Consider the following 19,909-nt stretch of genomic DNA (forward strand, 5'->3'; position numbering starts at 1 on the left):
GTAAAGCTTATTGGAAAATTGCATATCTCATGCCTTGATCTGAATAATTGTTTTGAAATTTTTGATGAAGTTTCTTGTTTTGTCAATCAGCTTCTAATTCTTTTTGCTGGGTTTTAAAATCCCTCAACTCTGTCCTTTAACTTTTCTCCTAATTTTACAAAGTTTTTAATTTTAAAACTATCTTAATACACATCATTTATCCACGTCAAGCAAAAAAATCAGTACAAATCAGTACAAATCAGTACAGTGTGCCACGTTTATAAGATACTGACGCCGTTTTGGCTCAATTTAACGGCAAGGGCCGAATTGTTGCAATTTTTACAAAAATAGGACTCAATTGAGACACCGAAAAAGAAAAGGACCAAATTGAGATTCTGCCCAAAAATAGGGACCTCTGGAATGATTAAACCAATAATAAATTAAAAATATATACTTTAATCAATATTCTTATAAATTATTTTTAAATTTAGCTGATTTTTAAAATAAATAAATAAAAATTTCTTTAAACATGTGTCTTTACACACATTTTAATTATTATTAAAAAAATTTCTAACATATTTTCAACATATTTAGTATGTTAAAGAATGATTATATTTAAAGTATTACTTTTTTTATATACTATTTTTTCTTCTATGATTTTTAATTACTTGGTCATTTAATAAAATTAAATTTATAAAATATATTTTAATTATATTTTTTAAAATAATATTATTTTAAAAAAATATATGTTTATTGATAATAATATATAAAAACAACTGTGACAAAAAAAATTGTGTTAAAAACTTTATCAAAAAAAATTATATTTATCATTTTTATATTAAAAATAATATGAATATTATTATTATTGAATATTCTTCTTTCTTTTAGTATGTAAAAACTTAAATTAATTTTATCTATTAAAAATTAACATTAATGATGTCTTCATACAACTTTGTATAAGGTTTTAAATAATTATATTTAAAACAAAATAAATTAAAATATTGTATTTAGTAATTAATTTCAAAAGTTTAAAATATATATTTGTAATAAAAAATTACACTATTTAATATTATATGATTTTTGTTGTACTTAATAATTCATTTTAAATATTTAAAAGATAAATTTGTAATAAAAACAATCATATTTCTTAATATTATCATATTTGTTTTACATTTTTTAATTCATCTTTTATTATTTTCAACTCCAAATGTAACCACTTATAATTTTAGTAAAACTAAAACAAAAGATAAAAGTTAGCAAACTAATTATCTTAAAATATACCATTAATGTATATATAGTCACTAAATGAGTATAAAAAGATACATTAAACCTGTATATTGATTATATTGATTATATGAGTCTATAAATACATAGTAGATGAGTAAAGAATTAAACCTGTATATTGATTATATGAATCTATAAATACATAGTAGATGAGTAAAGAAAAAAAATAGAAGAGTTCAACAATACACATTGGATAATTTTGTCCAACACTGATGAGATGAGTATAAGTATAACAATATACATTAAACGAGTCTATCTATCTCCTTATTAGACGAGTATAGCTAAAAAAATATTAGAGAAGTCATTTCATTCATTAATTAAACTAATATAACAAAAAATATTAAGTTAGTCTTGCAATATACATTAGACCAATATGTTCATACATTGATTAAATTAGTATAATAAAAATCATTAGACAAGTCTAGCAATATACATTTGACAAATTTGTCCATATACTAATTAAACAAATATAGTAAAAAAATTAGACAAGTCATTTCATTCATTGATTAAACAAATATAACAAAAAACATGAAACAAATCTATCGATGCATTGATTAAACAAGTCAAACAAAAATCATTAAATGAGTTTTTCTGTACAATTAATGGACAAGTATAACAAAAAAACATTTAACGAAACATTTTATACATTGATTACACGAGTCTTGGATTACTCATCATAGGAGTTTGTCCAAACATTGACTAGACGAGTACCAACAACACACAATGGTGGGATGCCCTGATCAATATACATTAGACAATTTTATTTATACATAAATTAAACAAGTTTATTAATACAATACAATTTTGTCCATTTATTAATTGAACGAGTCTTGCAAAACATTTTAGACAAATCTGAACAAACACTCATTAAACAACTTTGCTAATAACTTAATTAAATGAATTTAGCAAAAATCATTGCTTGAGTCATTTCATACATTAAGTATATGAGTCTAAGAATACTTATTAGACAAGTTTGTCCATACATTAATTAGATATGTCTATAAAAAAACACTAGACCAGTTTGTTCATACATTGATAAGACAAGTTTAGCAAACTAAATTACACAAGTCTTTTCTTTCACAGATTAGACAAATCTATTAATATACATTAGACAGGTCTTGCAATACACATTAGATTGGTTTGAATATATAATGATTAAACGAGTCTAGTAGTACAAATTATACAAGTGTGTTCATATACTTATGAGACAAGTTTAATAATGATTATTAGAAGAGTTTGTTAATACATTGATTATACAAGTCTAGGAATACACATCAGACTAGTATTTTCATACACTTATTAGACGAGTATTGTAAAAAATATTATACGAGTCTAACGATACACATTATAAGAGAATGTAGATACACGAATTAAAAGAGTATAACAAAAATATATTAGATGAGTCATTCCATACATTGATTAGATGAGTTTAGAAATACATATTAGACAAGTCATTCATATATTGATTAGACAAATCTAACAATATACATTAGACAAGCTTTTTCATACATATATTAGACGAATCTATTAACACACATTGGACGAGTATGTTCATTCACTTATTAGATAAATTTTGCAATATACATTAGACGAGTCTGTTCATACTCTAATTAAACGAGTTTAGCAATACACATTAGACGAATCTATTCATTCACTAATTAGACAAGTATTTTATGCATAAAACATAAAACAAGTCATTACATACATCAATTAGACAAGTCTAAGAATATGAATTAGGTGGGTCTATCCATCCACTAATTAAACGAGTCTTGTAACACACATTAAATATGTTAGTCTATACACTAATTAAATGAGTCTAGCAATATACATTAGACAAGTCTGTTTATAAACATATTATATAAGTCTATTAATAAACGTTAGACAATTTTATTCATTCTCATATTAGATCTGTCTTGTTATTATACACATTAGACAAGTATGTTCATACACATTAGATGAGTGTACCAATAGACATTAGATGAGTATGTCCATATACTGATAGCATTAGATATTAGACAAATATGTTGATGTAGTGATTATGCAAGTTTAGTCATCATTAGACCAATATGTTCATATATTGATTTGTATTTATGATGACTATACTAAACATATTTTTGCATAATTGTATTTTTAGATATTTTTACTCTATATTTTTTCACATGTTATATTCTTTGTATTTTTACAAAATTTACTCTTTATATTTCTACATATATTAACTTTCTAAATTATGAATAATTTTTCATATTTATTTTATTCAAAATTTAATTATAAACTTAAAAATATTATTATTATTTTCTTGAACCTGTAAGTACCTTTTAATATAATATATATTTAAATATCTTTTATTTATTAATTTAAAAAAAAAACATGCGTCACGACTTTAAAACTAGTTTACATCCTTCCCATTTCACTAAATTTCTGTTGAATATCTACTTACTGAACTATTTAAACAATTTATAGCCTAAATGTACTATGAAACCCCAATTATTTAAACCGATGTTGTAAGAGTATTTCTTTCTCCACTCCATCAAATTTCTTTCTGCAGCCAAATTTCCAGAATTTTTGATCCGTAACAGGAGTGACATGAGTGTCTTCAGGAAATAATTTTCAGAATTAGTTTATTGTTTTTCGGAAAACAAAATTTGGTTTGATAGGGTATAGGAAGAAATTTGATAGGGTGTAGAAATAAACACCGAAGTTTTAAATATCCTTTTGAAAGATCCTAATTTTTGTTGGGGCAGGGGTTGCCATTGAAAAGGGTATAAACCTAAACTCTTTTACTCCTTCAAGGTCAGAAAAAAAGTTTCCAAAATTGATTTAATGCATTCTGGAAAATAAAATCCGAAATTATGAGATACAAGAAGAAATTGCCATAAGTTAGAAAAGAGAAAATTTCTTTCTGTACCCCATCTTTTATTTTTTTTCTCCACATACATATATTTGATGGACAAAAATACCCTTTTAAAATCCTTGAAATTTTATTAAAAATGTTATCGAGAACATATTAACAAGATTTTAGAATAAGGAAACAAGATATGCTTAGAAAAAGAAAAGGACAAAGGTGAATTTTTAAAAAAAGGAGGTGTAAGAAGAAGAACATAGAGTGAGAAAAAGAGAAACTCATATTAATAAAGGCCCACTTTGAAGTAACCCAAAAAGGGGTGAGAAAAGGCACTGGATATGATGCATCCACACGTCAAATTAAGAGCCTCAGCAGGTGAGGATGAACCTTCAACTTGGCATGCAACACAATTTTCCTTTCATTGTGAAGAAAATTATGTACCACAAAAATTAGCCACTATCAAGATAAGACTCTTGTGGAGAACTCATGCCACAGTGTCCCATATCATCATTTACAACTCAATCCAACGGCTCACATTCACTTGTGAGGTGCAGCCACAAGACATGATATATATTATCATGACATACACATTTTATCTAAAGTTTCACCAAAACTTGTTCACCCCATTTGTCTTCTGAATTCTCATCACTAACACAAGTGGTAGATTCATTGGCTTGGAACATGGCTTCTATCATCATGTCATTTGCTCCAGCCACTGGAAGAGTTTTTGCAGCCACTGCTGCAAAGGGTGCTGGTGGAAGCAAAGAGGAGAAAGGTTTCTTTGATTGGATCCTTGGAGGGTTGCAGAAGGAAGACCAGCTGCTAGAGACTGATCCTATTCTCAAGAAGGTGGAGGAGAAGAATGGAGGCACCACCTCCACTGGCCGCAACAAGAACTCTGTTGCAGTGCCACAAAAGAAGAAAGGAGGTTTTGGAGGCCTCTTTGCCAAGAACTGAACCAGTGATTTACTCTACATTTTTATTTACTTGTCTTCTCAAACTCAATCATCCTTCTCTTCTCCACCTAGATTCCAATCTCTTGATCTTATGGAATATTTTATGTTTGGCTCTTCTGGCTCATTGTATTACACAATTATATCGATTCATTTTGGATCAGTTACCAACCAGGTACAATCTGTTAACAATTTGGATATATTTTCAGTTTTTTGGTTATTTACTTTCCTTACTACTTTAGGCCTTTAAGTTAAAAGATGTGCCTTGTCTGTCATAAATGGTAATGCCTTACAAATTCCAAGATGCCATTTCTTTTAATATTTCTTACAACAGAAAAGGCAGAGTTTACAGATTTTTGCTTCCAAGATGAACATTCAATGAAATCAAATACAACCCTTGTTAAAATTGCATGATAAGCTTAAACATCATGTTATTGTTGTTAGTCTGTGTAGGAGATATGTTCAAGAAAAGAAACGATTATATTCTGTTTAGTTTGTTAATGATTCCAAAATGTTAACTTGCCGTTCAGTAAGTGTTGTCAAATTCCAATGATTAGATGGAACTGATCCAAGTTGGGAATTTCAACCTTAAATGATTGCTATCCCATGGACTTGGAACATATTGAACCTTCTATTTTGAGGTTAGGCTCTAACGTTGGAATCAGATAACCTTCACAGTAGCACTATTATTTCTTGCAAAATTGACAGCACAAAACCATTCAGATTTCAAGACTGTCAAGAACTATTAGTGATGGTTGTAAGATCATTACTTATTTTGAAAATGGCATGAAGCTAATAAGTTACTGTCATAAACAATGTATGAAAAGTAAGGATAAGTGTTTCTGAAAGATCGAGAAGAAAGGAAATTTAAACGACCTGTTAGATGGTTTTAAACAAATATTGCTAATTACTCGTGTTCACAGCTAAACATAAGATTCAATCATTGTAACTCAGTATATCAGTCAATTATGGAAGATAAATGCTAAAAGGAAAGAACCAATGCAAGTGTATTAAAAGTCACACATACTGTTTCAGTTGAAATGAAATGCATGTTGTTAGAATCTCATCAAAAGAAAATACAACCGATCATGTTTGCATAGAGACATACTACACATATTTTCATCCAACAATAACCTTCTGGGGATATCGTTATTATTTTGTAAAACTGAACACATGCAAGAGAACAGACACTGAAATACGGCATCAAGAACTCTTTAATCTTTAATTTTACAGTTTATGATTCAAAGTTTTTCAAATGAGCATGTGAGAAATCTTCTCCTGGTGTTGCGGTTACCGAATTTGATCTAGAGAAGGAGGTGTGGATGAACTCAATGCAGTCCTCAACAGCTTCTGTCCGATAATAATCAACAGATACTCCAATTGGTTTTGATCTTCCCATGGAAGAGGAACCTCGGTTAGAAGATTTTCTCACAGGCCTCAAGCATATAGCTTTTGTCACTTTATCTGCAACAACCTTCAGAAATTCAATAGGGGAAAATTCAGACGGCCAAGGAATCCTGAACTTGCAGCTCCTCCCATGCTTGTTACAAAATGATCTCCTGGTGTTTTTTCTCCAGGACAAGCCTGTTTGATTCATTGAGTGTTCCTCTTTTCTTTCTTTGCATAACCATAATGTTATATACAAAAGAGGGAGAGAAGCAAGAGAGAGTGTATGCGACAAGTGATGTGATAACAGACAAAAAGGAATTGTAGGTAAGACCCAACAACACAGTTGTTGGAAAGGTTGGAAATTTGAAAAAAGGAAGCTCTTGTGTGCTTAAGTGAGAAAACCAACCGTAGTTTCCAGGTATATTGGTAAAGGTTTTGTAGTAATCTTGTGACCTTGAAATGTATTTGACCTTTTGAACGTATAATGTAGTGATACAAGTATTTATACCTTTACCACCTTTGATGATGAAGTATATCATAAAGGCACAAGTTTGTGGTTTGTGGAGGTACACAATTCATCACTTTATCATAACTAGACCTCCTTTGAAAGATATCCGGTGTCATATGTGATGAAGTTAATTTGATACATCAGATTATGAAGAGAATTATGTGATTATCGAACTAGTAGTCTTTATACTGTATTACTGAGAATTCTGTAACTATGACATTGCTAAGTGTTCAATCCAATAAATCACGATTTTGTTTAAAGTCTCGTATCGATTAGAGATAAAATTAATTTATAATACATAAATAAATACAAATCTTATTTTTCAAGTCTGTTTTATTGAGTTAAATTAGACTTAAAGTTCATTGTATTTATTTTATATAAGAGTAAGTTTGTGATAAAAAGGTGTGCCAAAGGCAAGAAGGTGGGTTAAGGAGGTGAGAAAAGAGTAAAAACAAAACTAACCTAAGCAGATACACTTGCTCTCTGTATTTTCTGTTTCTGATGCACTGCACCATTGACTATGCAGTCAAACATTGTAGAGAACACTATCATGATGCTTTACTTGGGAAAAAACATAACTAGGTGGGTCCCACATTCCTGTTCATAAGGTAGGTATCCATGCAAGGAAAATTGGGGTGGAGGCTATCTAAGTTGAGTAGTAGGAAGAATTTTGGTTTAAAAGACTCAACTTTTTGGCATGTTACAAGAGCATTCAAAATCTTCACCAAAAATTCATCTCTACTAAATTGTAAATGGTCATTTGTAATGTGTTTAATCACTTAACACTCCTGTAGGAACAAATGAAGTATTAACACTATGTAGGAACAACAAGCCAAAAATTATCATTAAACTAAAACGAGAAACTGTGGTAAGGATGATGAAAATAAGGCATTTTTGTTCCTGCACTCTGTCAAATTTCTCCTTGCATCCATCATTCTCGAATTTATTTTTCTGAATACACTAAATTAATTCCGGAGACATAATATCCAAAATAGTAGAGATACAAGAAGATATATGATAAGGCGCAAGAAGAAAAATAAACCCAAAAATACAAACTATTTGTATCCCCACTTACAAATTGAAGTTGGGGCCATTTGTTCCTGTATCTCCATAATTTTAACCTGCACTTCCACAATTCGTGTATTTTAGAATATACAATCAAAAATATAATTTTTTGTATTTTAGATTATATATTTTAAAATATAAAATAAAAAATACATTTTAAATTGTATAATCTGAAATATATTTATATTTGGTTACAGAATACAAAAATTTGTTTTTTAAATGGTATATTTTTAGAATACATAATAATAAATAAATTTTGAGTTGTATATTTCAAAATACAAAATTTTTATTTCGGACTATATAATCCAATTTATGAGGATACAGGAAAAAAATTATGGAAATACAGGAAGGTACCTCATGTGGGTAGTTATAAATTGAAAGAGATAGTTCCACCAACAAAGTTCATTTATAAGGAGTGAACTTACTGGCTAGAATGTTTGGCCAAGTGCTACCCTATCTGTAAATATGAGCTACAACAAAACTCATGTTTCTTCCTCCATCCTATTAAATTTCTTCCTATCCATCACAGACTTCCTTGAGCAGGGGTGGGATGAATGTTTTCCAGAAAAATATTTTTGGAATTAGTCTAGTATTAAAACTAGCATGTTTGTCTCATCAGAGACTTAAAAAGCATGACATTCTTTCAAAACATTCTTTACTTTTACTGAAGTCCATATGAAACTCACTACAAAATAAGAGACTAAAACTAATTGAAAAATAGAGCTACAGTAGTAGGACCCGCATGAATTTCCTTGATAAAAAAATTGTTGAATAGTGTTGCTAGCATTTCTCTTCTTATATGTGAAGGTGGATTTTATGCTGAATTATAAGATCTTGAATCTAAGGACAGTATACTACTAATTCAGATCATGCCGCCGTACATTTTAAACACTTCTAACCATGACCAAATGGCATGGCCAACGAGCTGTCTGCTGCATCCCAGTATTAGCTGGTCCAAATTGCGTATACAACGCGCAATTCCTGCAGAAGCATAAAAAAGAGAAAAATGCACGCTCCCTGCGCAGGCATCACCCTGATCAGGTTCAAAGGGACTGTCTCAGCCTGATCTGCTAGCTTTCTATCTTGATAGCGAGAGCTTATACAGATTCAGGCACCCCTGGTGCATCTCGGGTGTTAATAAAATAGCCCAAAAGATAAAGATGGTATTCAATATGATACTAGAGCAATTCATTGCTGAGAATTGGATAACAAAACAAATGTTGACTAAAGATGAAGTTCATAAACGCTCTCTACAAACAGAACTTATTCGCCTACTCCTACTGCTTGAAATGCATTCCCACCCTGAGAGGCCAGCTGGGAAGCTAGCTCCATGTTCTTCCAAATGATTTACTCCATTCATTCAGTCCTGCAAAATAATATGCATAAGATATTCCATCTTCCGCTGACAAACACCTAAACAAGGCAAATGGTTGGCAAACCATTTCCATAACAGTAAACCATTAAGTGTGCGTAATTGCATTAGGGGGAAAAGTGTATAATTGCACGAGAAGGGAAAGTTATATGGTGCCATATGGAGCTCACTACAGACGCAGGTGCTATGAAGATGCCATAGGTTTAATCCTCCTACACAACCTGGGGTGCTAGCACCATCAAAGGTCAGAAGTTTCTTAAAGTTGAGACTTTAAGAAGTACTAGAGCATAAACTAATTCAAATTATTATGCCATGAATTCAAATGGTTATTTGGTATCATAAAAGTGTACGATGAACAATGAAAGTGGAAATATAGTTTACCCACACCTAGTCATTATGATAATAATAGAGGGTGAGCCTTGGTGCAACTGTAAGGTTGCTAACTTGTAGCCTTGGGTTCTAGTGATGGGAATTAACCTTCTCCTTGGTATGATGGCCTAAGTTTAACTCTCCCCAAACCCATGATGATAGGACCCCTATGTACCCTGCTACCCATTTGTAGTCATTTTCATTTAAATAGCCTGAATAGATTGGCTTCTATGAGGAAATATCAACATTCAGCAGGACAAGATGGTGCTTCATGTTGTAGTCACTAAAGGAGACAAATACTTCGGCCAATAATGTGGCTTTTATGAGATTTTTACTTAGATTAGGTTTCCAACAAGCATATTTAATGAATTGATTCACAGCAACCCATTATAATCCATGTCAAATGGAATGAGAAAAAGAACGTCATATTAAAAAACTAAAATATTTTATCCAGTCTCACCTCTCCTTGGAGTTTACGTAAGCTTCTGGCAAGTAAATCTCTCCACCAGCTTCACCATGTTGCTCCCCACTGATAGTTTTCTTGGCAGCTTGAAATTCAGCACTCATAGCATCCATCCCACGCTGCAAAGCTTCCTCAGCAGTTCCATAGCCATATTTCTCAGCATACTTTCTCACATCTTCTGTTATCTTCATAGAGCAAAATTTAGGGCCACACATTGAACAGAAATGTGCCACTTTCGCACCATCTGATGGCAAGGTTTCATCATGGAAGGCCATGGCTGTCATTGGATCCAATGACAAAGCAAACTGGTCCATCCATCGAAATTCAAATCTTGCCTTGCTTAACGCATCATCCCAGGCCTGAGCATGTGGGTGACATTTGGCTAAATCAGCTGCATGAGCTGCTATCTTATAAGCTATCACTCCAGCCTTAACATCATCCCGGTTTGGCAACCCAAGGTGTTCTTTTGGAGTCACATAACAGAGAAGAGCTGTACCAAGTGCACCAATATTTGCAGCACCGATTGCAGAGGTAATGTGATCATAGCCAGGAGCAATATCAGTTGTTAAAGGACCAAGGGTGTAAAAAGGTGCTTCATTACACCATTCTAACTGTTTCTGCATGTTTTCAGGAATCTTGTGCATTGGGATATGTCCAGGTCCTTCATTCATCACCTGTAAAGTAACTCAAAGTAAACAGATGGTGATAGCTTAATATCATACGAAATAGATAGAATCACCATGCAACAATATATACATGAAAACATTGTGTACTATATTTAGTTTCGCAGTTGGCCACCTAGGAACTTCATTGATCATCAAAGCAGTGGCAAATTCAACAGCATTTAAAATATACCTCTCGCGATGGATTGTTAGTCTATTCCTATCGAAGTTATTATCTCTAATAATAATAAAATGTGACTAGAATTATGCCTAGAAACTCCTAATTGTTCATGCTAAAGAACTACTAATAATGAAAAGTAACACGTTAAACAGATATGTATGCAGAGACTGTGATGTTGAAATAAAAATTGAAATTAGAGGCTAAATCATTTCATCCTGCCATAAATGTATGAGTTTCGAGCTGTGAAAATGTTATGTGTATCACCTGCACATCCTTTTCCCATGCTCTACGGGTCAGTTCTCCTTGGGTCAAGAGTTCAGCAAATTGAGCCGTGTCATTTGCATCGTAGATGGATCCAGGTCTTAGACCATCACCAATGGATAGGGCCACATCATACTGATTGCAGATGTCAAGAATGTCATCCCAGTGCTCATAAGCAAAATTCTCTTTGTGATAAGCTAAGCACCACTTAGCATGAATAGATCCTCCCCTGGAGACAATTCCTGTCATGCGTTTTGCTGTTAATGGAATATATCTCAGAAGAACTCCTGCATGGATGGTGAAGTAATCTACACCCTGTTCAGCTTGTTCAATCAGGGTGTCCCTGAAAACCTCCCAGGTAAGATTTTCAGCAATTCCATTAACTTTTTCAAGTGCTTGATAAATAGGTACAGTTCCAACTGGTACAGAGGAGTTGCGTAAGATCCACTCTCGAGTTTCGTGGATGTGGCGACCAGTTGAGAGATCCATGACTGTATCAGCTCCCCACATAGTTGCCCACTGAACCTTGTAAACCTCCTCTTCTATGGAGCTAGCAACTGCAGAATTTCCAATATTGGCATTTACTTTCACCAAAAAGTTTCTTCCAACAATCATGGGCTCTAACTCCAAGTGTTTTTTGTTGGAAGGAATGATAGCACGTCCACGAGCAACTTCTGACCTCACAAACTCTGGGTCAAGCTTCTCACGAGCGGCACAATAAAGCATCTCCTCAGTGATAATTCCCTGCTTGGCATAGTACATCTGAGTAAATCTTGGTGGACCTATTTTCTGCCTCCTGTCAACCCACTCTTGACGCAATTTTGGGAGTCCTAATCATCAAATCCATGAAAACATATCAATTGAATAATGTAAGTTTTCAAAAGCTTCGTGCAAATATAGATAAAAGGCCAAAAACATATTCTTCAATGATTGCCCGGAATAATATTTCACCACTTTGATGTTTTGTTCAAGTAAAAATGAAACAGGGTAGATTAAGGGATACATGCAAATGCAAATGTTAATTTGGCTGAATTCATTTCTAAAACAACAGATTTCAAAACAAGAGTATGATGATTTAATGCAATTGCTGAAATTAAAATCCTTGATGAATTGAGCACGTACATATATGGATAATGGTAGCAAGTTGGAGAAACTTGGGATTAGCATAAACTGACACTAGGTTCAAACTATACAACAGAAAAAGAAATACCATCCGCAACAAGATTGCATAGAACGGACGGGATAACTTATCTTGTTACAGTTTTAATTTTGCGAGAGCAGATATGAACATTTACAATTAGGAAATGATTTCTGCCCAAATATCATCACGAGGATTGCAAATGATGCTAGACAGACGATAACAGCAATAATAGCAATAATGATAAAATCGAAGAATGTATCTATGAATGGAATTATAGCTGTTTCATTCATGCCGAAAAAAAGTCATTAACACAACATTAATCACAAAGAAAATGAATGAACTAGAGTAAAGATGCATGACGTAAAATAAATGCACAAAAATGTTAGAATTACATACCTATCCTGGGGTTTATATTTTGGGGACCACTAGTGTCATAGGTATCAAAGTGTCCTTCCTCCCCAGAGAGGTGAACTCTACGAAAGGGAATTTTGAGCACATGACCAGTTTCTTCATGAGTCACTTCCCTGTGCACATGAATGGATCATAAATTAATTCTGGTAAGTTATCCAAGGACCCCTCTTGAGTTCTGTCCATGTCCAGTTTGTTCAGAGAGACATGGAAAGCCATGCTATCTGTAATTAAATTCTACTAATTGTATGAACTAACAAAAGAAGAAGATAATCACCTGTGTTCTTTAGTGCTCTTTGGAAAGCACTGTTCAAAGGAAGGAAGGGGAAGAAAATCAGGAGAAGCAGGGTCAATAGTGTGCTTCTTTTGATTGGTTTTGTCTGAATTGGTAGTTGGAGGATCAAATGTTAATGTGGCTCTAGGTACCAAGGTCATGGAAGGTGGAACAAGTTCCTTCTTCCAAGCACTTGAAACACGTCCAACAACATCAAATCCAGGCAAGAATGTAGAACTTGGAAATTTCGATTGAGAAGCATGGTTGCCATTCTTGCAAACAAGTGGTGTCACATTAGCATGCACTGATGCCATCTTGATACAGAACTACAGTATTGTTTTGAAAGACAAACGTTAGTTATTTTACAACAGCCTGCAGCATAATGTCTAAATATGTGTATCTCAATACTCAGTTATCAATAGATTCGTGTGTCAAAAGAAATATTCCATTTTCAATTTCTACAAATTAGTTGGTCAATTAATTTCATAATCATCCTCTTTAGGCTGATATTCAGATTAGAGAGCTGCTTAGAAAAGGAATCTGACCCTGAGTTTTCACTTCAAAACAAATGATATTGGTTTTTCATCATCTTTACGGAAAATGTTAAAAAAAGGAAAAAGGGTTTAACTCCTCTAAAGCAATGGATGCACTTTAGAGGCTAAAGTACCAAGTTATCCTCAGTAACAAAAAGACAAAATTTTATGTACAGTGAACTATGAAACTGTTAAAAGGCAGAGTGCTGATTAGTAATCATCAAAAACAGTTATATATGTTTTTAATCTTCTAAATACGACCATTTTTAGTTCTCTATAAATAAACTGTTTCCCTTTGATTCCTCATGTATCTTAACATATCATGTGTTGTAGAACTGTCAAGTCAGCCCCTTTAATAAGATTTGGCCCTAACCCATGTGGGTTAGGGCCAAAAAAGCCCACAGGACCAAAAATAATCTTTTATTGAAAAAGCCCACAGGGCTAAAAGCCCCCAAAGCCCTATGGGTCAGGGCCAGCCCATGGGCCTTTTTTTTACAAAAATTTATGTACAGAAATATAAAATCATCATATCAAACTATACCAAACAGATCACTCACACAAGGCATTATGCAGGCACCAAAGAATAAAAAATCTAGTCAAATCAATCCTGCATTCTTTCTTGGTACATGGATATCAGGGAGCAACCAGTTAATACCAAGAGAAAAACATCACCATGTTTCATCCATCAATTACTACTAAGATAAAAATAAACAATGTTCCATTTGTCAGATTCAGTACAAGACAACACCAGAGTCATTGCTCATTGACATCCGGAGATGTTTCTTCTCCGCAAGCTTTATCAACACAACATAAGTATACCAGTATACCATGCAATAATCATGAACAGAGTAGAGTTCCAGTTCAAATCCTAAATTGAGAAACCGAAAAGCTATCCAATAAGTTTGCTCTTCTACCCATGCGAGGATGTGTTGGTATATTTTGAAACATACTTTCTGTTAGAACAGAGCAATATTAAAAATTAACAGATGAATTGTAGTTTAGTGAAAACAACTAATAGAAACTCAATCAATAAAGTCCCATTAAGAAGTATGTGCGCTGTAACACCACATAATATTCACATCCATGCAAGTAAATGGTAAACCAACAAGCAACAAAACTTATTGTTTGAAGTTTTTGAGGCTTCTTCAAACTCTCCTTTAAAAGCCATCTCCAGCTTCAGAGTAATGCAATATTAAATCAAGATTAGCTTAAAATGAACTTCCAGCAGTCATAAAATATAAATATTTGCATTATCCATAGAAGTTGAATCCTACACCAAATGCGGGGATATATTAGAGCATTTAATCTCTTCCTCTATACCAACTTTCAATTTTATTCTTTTGCATTTTCAACTTCTTTGGATATTTTTATGAGGGCATCATAAAATATAAATATTTGCATAGATAAATCATTACAGCAAGAGAATTTCAGGAGGAACCAAAACCCTCCCAAACCATTCTCACTTTAAACTTTCAGATGGACCAGGAGTTTCAGATGCAAGATCATCAACCAAAGTTAAAGGGTTACTCTTAAAGTGGTCCATATTTAAGAGGCAAATTTAAGGCAGAAAAAGAGGAAGACAAAAGATGCCCAAAATAGATCCAAATCCTGTTATTAAATATGAACCAAACAAGTTTAAAGGTCACAAAATCACTATTAAAATCATTATAGCTAACAACATAAAGCATAATATGAAAAGACAACAACATATTAAAATCATGATATTAAAATTATTTATCCATATATGAAAAGACAACAACATAAAGCATAATACCTAATATGAAAATTCAAACAAAAAAAGAATGTTATCTTAATAAGAAAAAAAGAATATCCCACTCATTCAATACTCAGAATGCAGGCTGCAGGAGTTCAATAAAACAAAAAAACAAAAAGTAAAACAAAAGGCAGATAAAACAAAATGGATCATTAGTAACATTTACCCGTTATGTTTTTATCCCGTGGAGTATCAATCAAAAGTGAAATACCTGTTAACAGAACAAGCAGTGTATTGGTTGTCCGCGTTTAAAACTTATAGGTAATCAACAAACACAATATTTAAAAAACGAAACCAACCAAAGGAGAACAACAGCAAATTAACAATATAATAACATGAAGGAAAAAATTACTAAATTTATTGAATCTGAAATTGAGAAATGATAAAAATTACATTGAATAAAAAGAATACTTCTTCTTGAAGCTTAAATTTGTTTTCTTGTGAAAGTTATCTTCTTAAAAAGGAAAATACTATATCCATATGATGCATATCATGGAATAAAGAGACCGGTCAATCTTATAAATTATAAGTTATAATGCAGTGTTCACTCAAATGGTTATAATGTAGTGTCATATAACTCTTTCCTAATGAAAATGACACATCAACTTTTCATTTTAACCTATGTTCTCTAGCCAATTTCAAGGTTAACCACTACTCACCCCCTCATAAAGTTATGTAAATATCATTACACAATCTGGTTTTCTGCCATCTGAAAATGATATTTGGATATCATCTAAGATATTACCGTCCTAAGATATCAAAAGTGCTCATCACTTCACACTCATAACATATCAAACACATTTTACTGACAAGGATTAATAAGAACATTTAAGAGATTATATTTGTACATTTTATGATCCGCCACATTGAATTCCTGCCAGTCAAAGAAGGGAGCTGAGAAGAAATTTTTTTTCACCAAAATCCTAAAGGGGCAACTGAGATAATGGTGGGTCCATTTTGTATGACACTTGGTTTCCTAATATCCATGCACCAAAGTTGCAAAGGAAGAATGCTACGCATACAGACAAATTTTTACATACTTTCCTTCAACAAAAAAACAATTAAACCCTTGACCTTTGTCTACGAATACATTGGATAGCATTTTCTGCAATCAAACAAAATCAATATCCAAGAAAACTTTATGGGAACCAGTTAACAATTTTTATTTAAAAGCCACAATTTCTGACACCATTTGTTTGAAAATTCTCAAAACATAATCAACAATTAGCACTTTGATGGGAGAGACTATATATCTATATATCTATACATACAATTTTGTTACTTGCTTTAGGTAAAAAAAGGGAAAATGAAATTCTCAGAAAAGGAATCTGCAGGGGTCTCCATAAGTGATTTGGTAGCTTATGAATCATTGATGAAATGGGACACAAAAATCTTTAGAAAAAACACGAAAGTATTTGAAAGAAGCTAACCTTGATTCTTCTTCGCCGCCTGTACCACCGCTGCCGTCAAGAGCTGTTGTTGACTCTACTTTGTGTTGTCGTCCACCATGCGCCGCCGTCTTCCGTCGACTCTGTACTGTCGTCTGCCGTCTACCAATCATCCAAAAAATATCAAAAGGGAAAATAAACACATATGTGTGTGCATAGAGGTAAAAGAATACCAGGACACATACAACAGATGAAAAACACACCAAAAATGAGAAGAGAGAGGACCTGAAGGAAGAATGGTTGGTCTTATCTGCAATAAGGCAACGAATGGCACAATGAGTTGTGCAGTGAATGGTTGAAGAAAAGTGTAGGAGAGTGTTGAATTTATACAGAATGGAGAATAGAGAATGGTTGCATGAACCAAAAGTGGATGATGAGTGAGGTGGATCTCGTGATTCGAGCTTAGATATTTTCAAACCAAAGCTCTAAAATCCACTAATAATTGGATGACATGTAAGCAAACAACACACGACCATCTTTCGAGACAAAAATTTTTATGACATGTTGTAATTTGTTAATTTTAAAGTTTTAAGATAATATAATTTGTTAACATCATTTTTAATTTATTAAAATGGAAAGAGAAAAATTAGTTATAATATTGAATAGAAAAAACTGATACCAGATATACATACTTTGAAATAAGAAAATTGAAAGAGATATAATTGATAACTCATTTAAAATTATATTAAAAATAATTAAGTTAAAATTGCATTAAAAAATAAAAAATGATTAGCTTTCATGATTCAAGTAAAAAAATAATAATAAATGGAGTTATTAACATTAGTAAAGATAGATATAATGAAAGTTACAGAAAGTTCAAAGGGTATTTTAAAAAGCATTATTTACAAGAGTTTCTTAAATTGTTTCTTATGGTCTGCACAACACTTTTGTGATTTCTATCATGTCAAACACATTTAATTTTTCTTCTATAGTATCACTTTTTTTTTTAGATAAAAAGGATGCTTTTATATATTTTTTTAATTCTATCTCAAAAATATTTATTTAAAAACTTTACTTGAAAATTCAAGGTTTTCTTTTTTTAATTTTCCTTATACACAGTTTTCTTAAGCCCAAGAAATTCGACGTATTGTATAAGATTTATTCTTCAATTTTTTTTTTCAAAAAAATAACTAGTTAGAAAATCATCTCTATAGATGCTCTTATCTTTAAAAAAAATAAATTCATAGAAAATGATTATTTAAATTATATAGAGTTTAATAAAATGATACTCGAATATTTTATTAAAAAATAACTACCTATAAATAGATTTTTCTATTTCGAGTTCATTTTTATAAAACCTTACTATCTCTAAAAAAAATTCTTAATCTTTTTCTGATTTCTCTCTAAGAAATATAATTCATCATTTATTTGTTCTTCTATTAGAGATCACCATTTAGTTCACAAGAGATAATCTACAACTTTATCCAATAACCGTAAATGGAGTGAGTTCTTTTCTACCTTTTATAAAATCAAATTTGTGTTTATCAATTGCGTGTGAGTATGATTAGGTTGCATGTGACTCAAGTATGCTCAAAATGATTCTCTGCCTATTTCTGGTCTTGGTGGTATGATCATATCATTGATTTGATGTTCATGTGTGTAAATAGAGTTACTTGTGAGATTAATATGATGGAGAAGTGTCTTAAAAAGTTTTAGGAGTATCAGACAGGGTAAAGGGAGCTAGATATAATTATTGTCATTTTTGTTTTATTTGGATTGACTTGGTGATACTTGGTAATTATGATTTAGATTGAATGGTTTCCATATCGTGGTTGTGATCTCAAATGTATAGATTAATCTTATTTCGAGTTAGCTTAGTATATGTCAAATGAAAATGTATTATGCATGATGCTTGTTAAATTCATTTTCTGAGTTGTGAAATTTGGGGTTAGCACTCTGAAAGGATACTTGTAATTTCAATGAATCAATTTAAGGACATTGGTTCTCTTTTGATATAAAGAAATAAAACATTTAATTAGAGTTATGAGTACTGCCATATATGCATTTTTAAGTTTGTGTTATGCAAACTCCTTAGTGCTTAGTGAATGTCAATTTTGGGTTTGAAAAAGTTAGAGTATGTCTGCTAATTGGACAAGTAGACTCTTGTTGAGCGAAAGTCAATTTCATATTTGATAGAGTCAAAGGAGGATGGATCATTGGATAAATTTTCTCTCACTAGACGAATTATTATACACTTTTTTACATTATTGGACTTGTTGAGCGAGCCATTTGTTCGCTAAGTGGGTGTCTTTCCAGGGATAACTCGCTGAGTGAGTAAATCAACTTGTTGGACAAGTCTATCACATGTTGTATGGAATATATGTTCTGATATATGAGTGATCTTTGAGAAACTATTGTGTTTTTGGAGTAATTAGTGTTTTAAAGGAATATGTGTTGGGTACAAACAAAGTCCCACATCGGATAAAATAAGAGATGAACATGGGTTTATATACTCATAACATATCTCCATTGTTAAGAGGCCTTTTGGAGTGGTACCAAAAGCAAATTCGTGAGGGCTTGGCCCAAAGCGGACAATATCTTATCACTGTTACAATATGAACATGCTTTATGATAAAAGAAATTGTTATGGTTTGATAGATGAAAAGGTAATAATTTCTAAGAGAAAATGCTACTATATTTGTTTGATGTGTAGAGTGTATTGATATTAAAATTTATGGTAAAATTGTCTTGATTTTACTAATAATTGAACTCATAGAAAAAAATACTTAAAGTGAGAATTGAAAGAAATCTTTATCAATAGATTGGGCATATTAATACACTTAGTTATGAAGAGATTGTGTTTAACCTAGATGAGTATAAAAGAATCATGAATGTCTTTATGCTTGTAATATTATTTAGTTTGTATTCTATACCATGATGTTTTATTGTAAATATATGGTTTAATGTCTCCGTAGGTCCCTATTTTGGTCATGAATTTCAAATAGGTCCTCGTCATTTTCGGCGTATCAATTGAGTCCTTGTTTTTGTAAAATTGAATCAATT

The 19,909-nt window shown here is 31.9% G+C and overlaps 2 protein-coding genes across 4 annotated transcripts; one reads left to right on the plus strand and one right to left on the minus strand.

The window, feature by feature from the left end:
* Positions 1-4,685: 4,685 nt before the first annotated feature.
* LOC124835610 (thylakoid soluble phosphoprotein) lies at positions 4,686-5,278 on the plus strand. The gene has a single exon (XM_047310577.2). The coding sequence runs from the start codon at positions 4,787-4,789 to the stop codon at positions 5,060-5,062; it is 276 nt and encodes a 91-aa protein (XP_047166533.1). The 5' UTR covers positions 4,686-4,786; the 3' UTR covers positions 5,063-5,278.
* Positions 5,279-9,186: 3,908 nt separating this feature from the next.
* Positions 9,187-17,290, minus strand: THIC (thiaminC). 3 transcript variants are annotated; one of them, XM_088091901.1, is made up of 8 exons: positions 17,132-17,290; positions 16,889-17,008; positions 15,625-15,669; positions 13,155-13,477; positions 12,866-12,993; positions 11,332-12,158; positions 10,222-10,898; positions 9,187-9,386 (listed from the first exon to the last, which is right to left on the minus strand). In XM_088091901.1, the coding sequence occupies exons 4-8, from the start codon at positions 13,463-13,465 to the stop codon at positions 9,377-9,379; spliced, it is 1,953 nt and encodes a 650-aa protein (XP_087948027.1). In that variant the 5' UTR covers positions 13,466-13,477; positions 15,625-15,669; positions 16,889-17,008; positions 17,132-17,290; the 3' UTR covers positions 9,187-9,376. The 3 variants fall into 3 exon arrangements, with proteins under 3 accessions (XP_087948027.1, XP_087948028.1, XP_087948029.1); XM_088091902.1 differs by lacking the exon at positions 15,625-15,669; XM_088091903.1 differs by lacking the exon at positions 9,187-9,386 and having other exon boundaries at positions 10,218-10,898.
* Between the last annotated feature and the right edge of the window lie 2,619 nt (positions 17,291-19,909).

Source organism: Vigna umbellata, chromosome 5 (assembly GCF_029865625.1).
Source record: "Vigna umbellata cultivar VRB3 chromosome 5, Vumbellata_1.0, whole genome shotgun sequence".
In the NCBI taxonomy this organism is placed as follows: Eukaryota; Viridiplantae; Streptophyta; class Magnoliopsida; order Fabales; family Fabaceae; genus Vigna; species Vigna umbellata.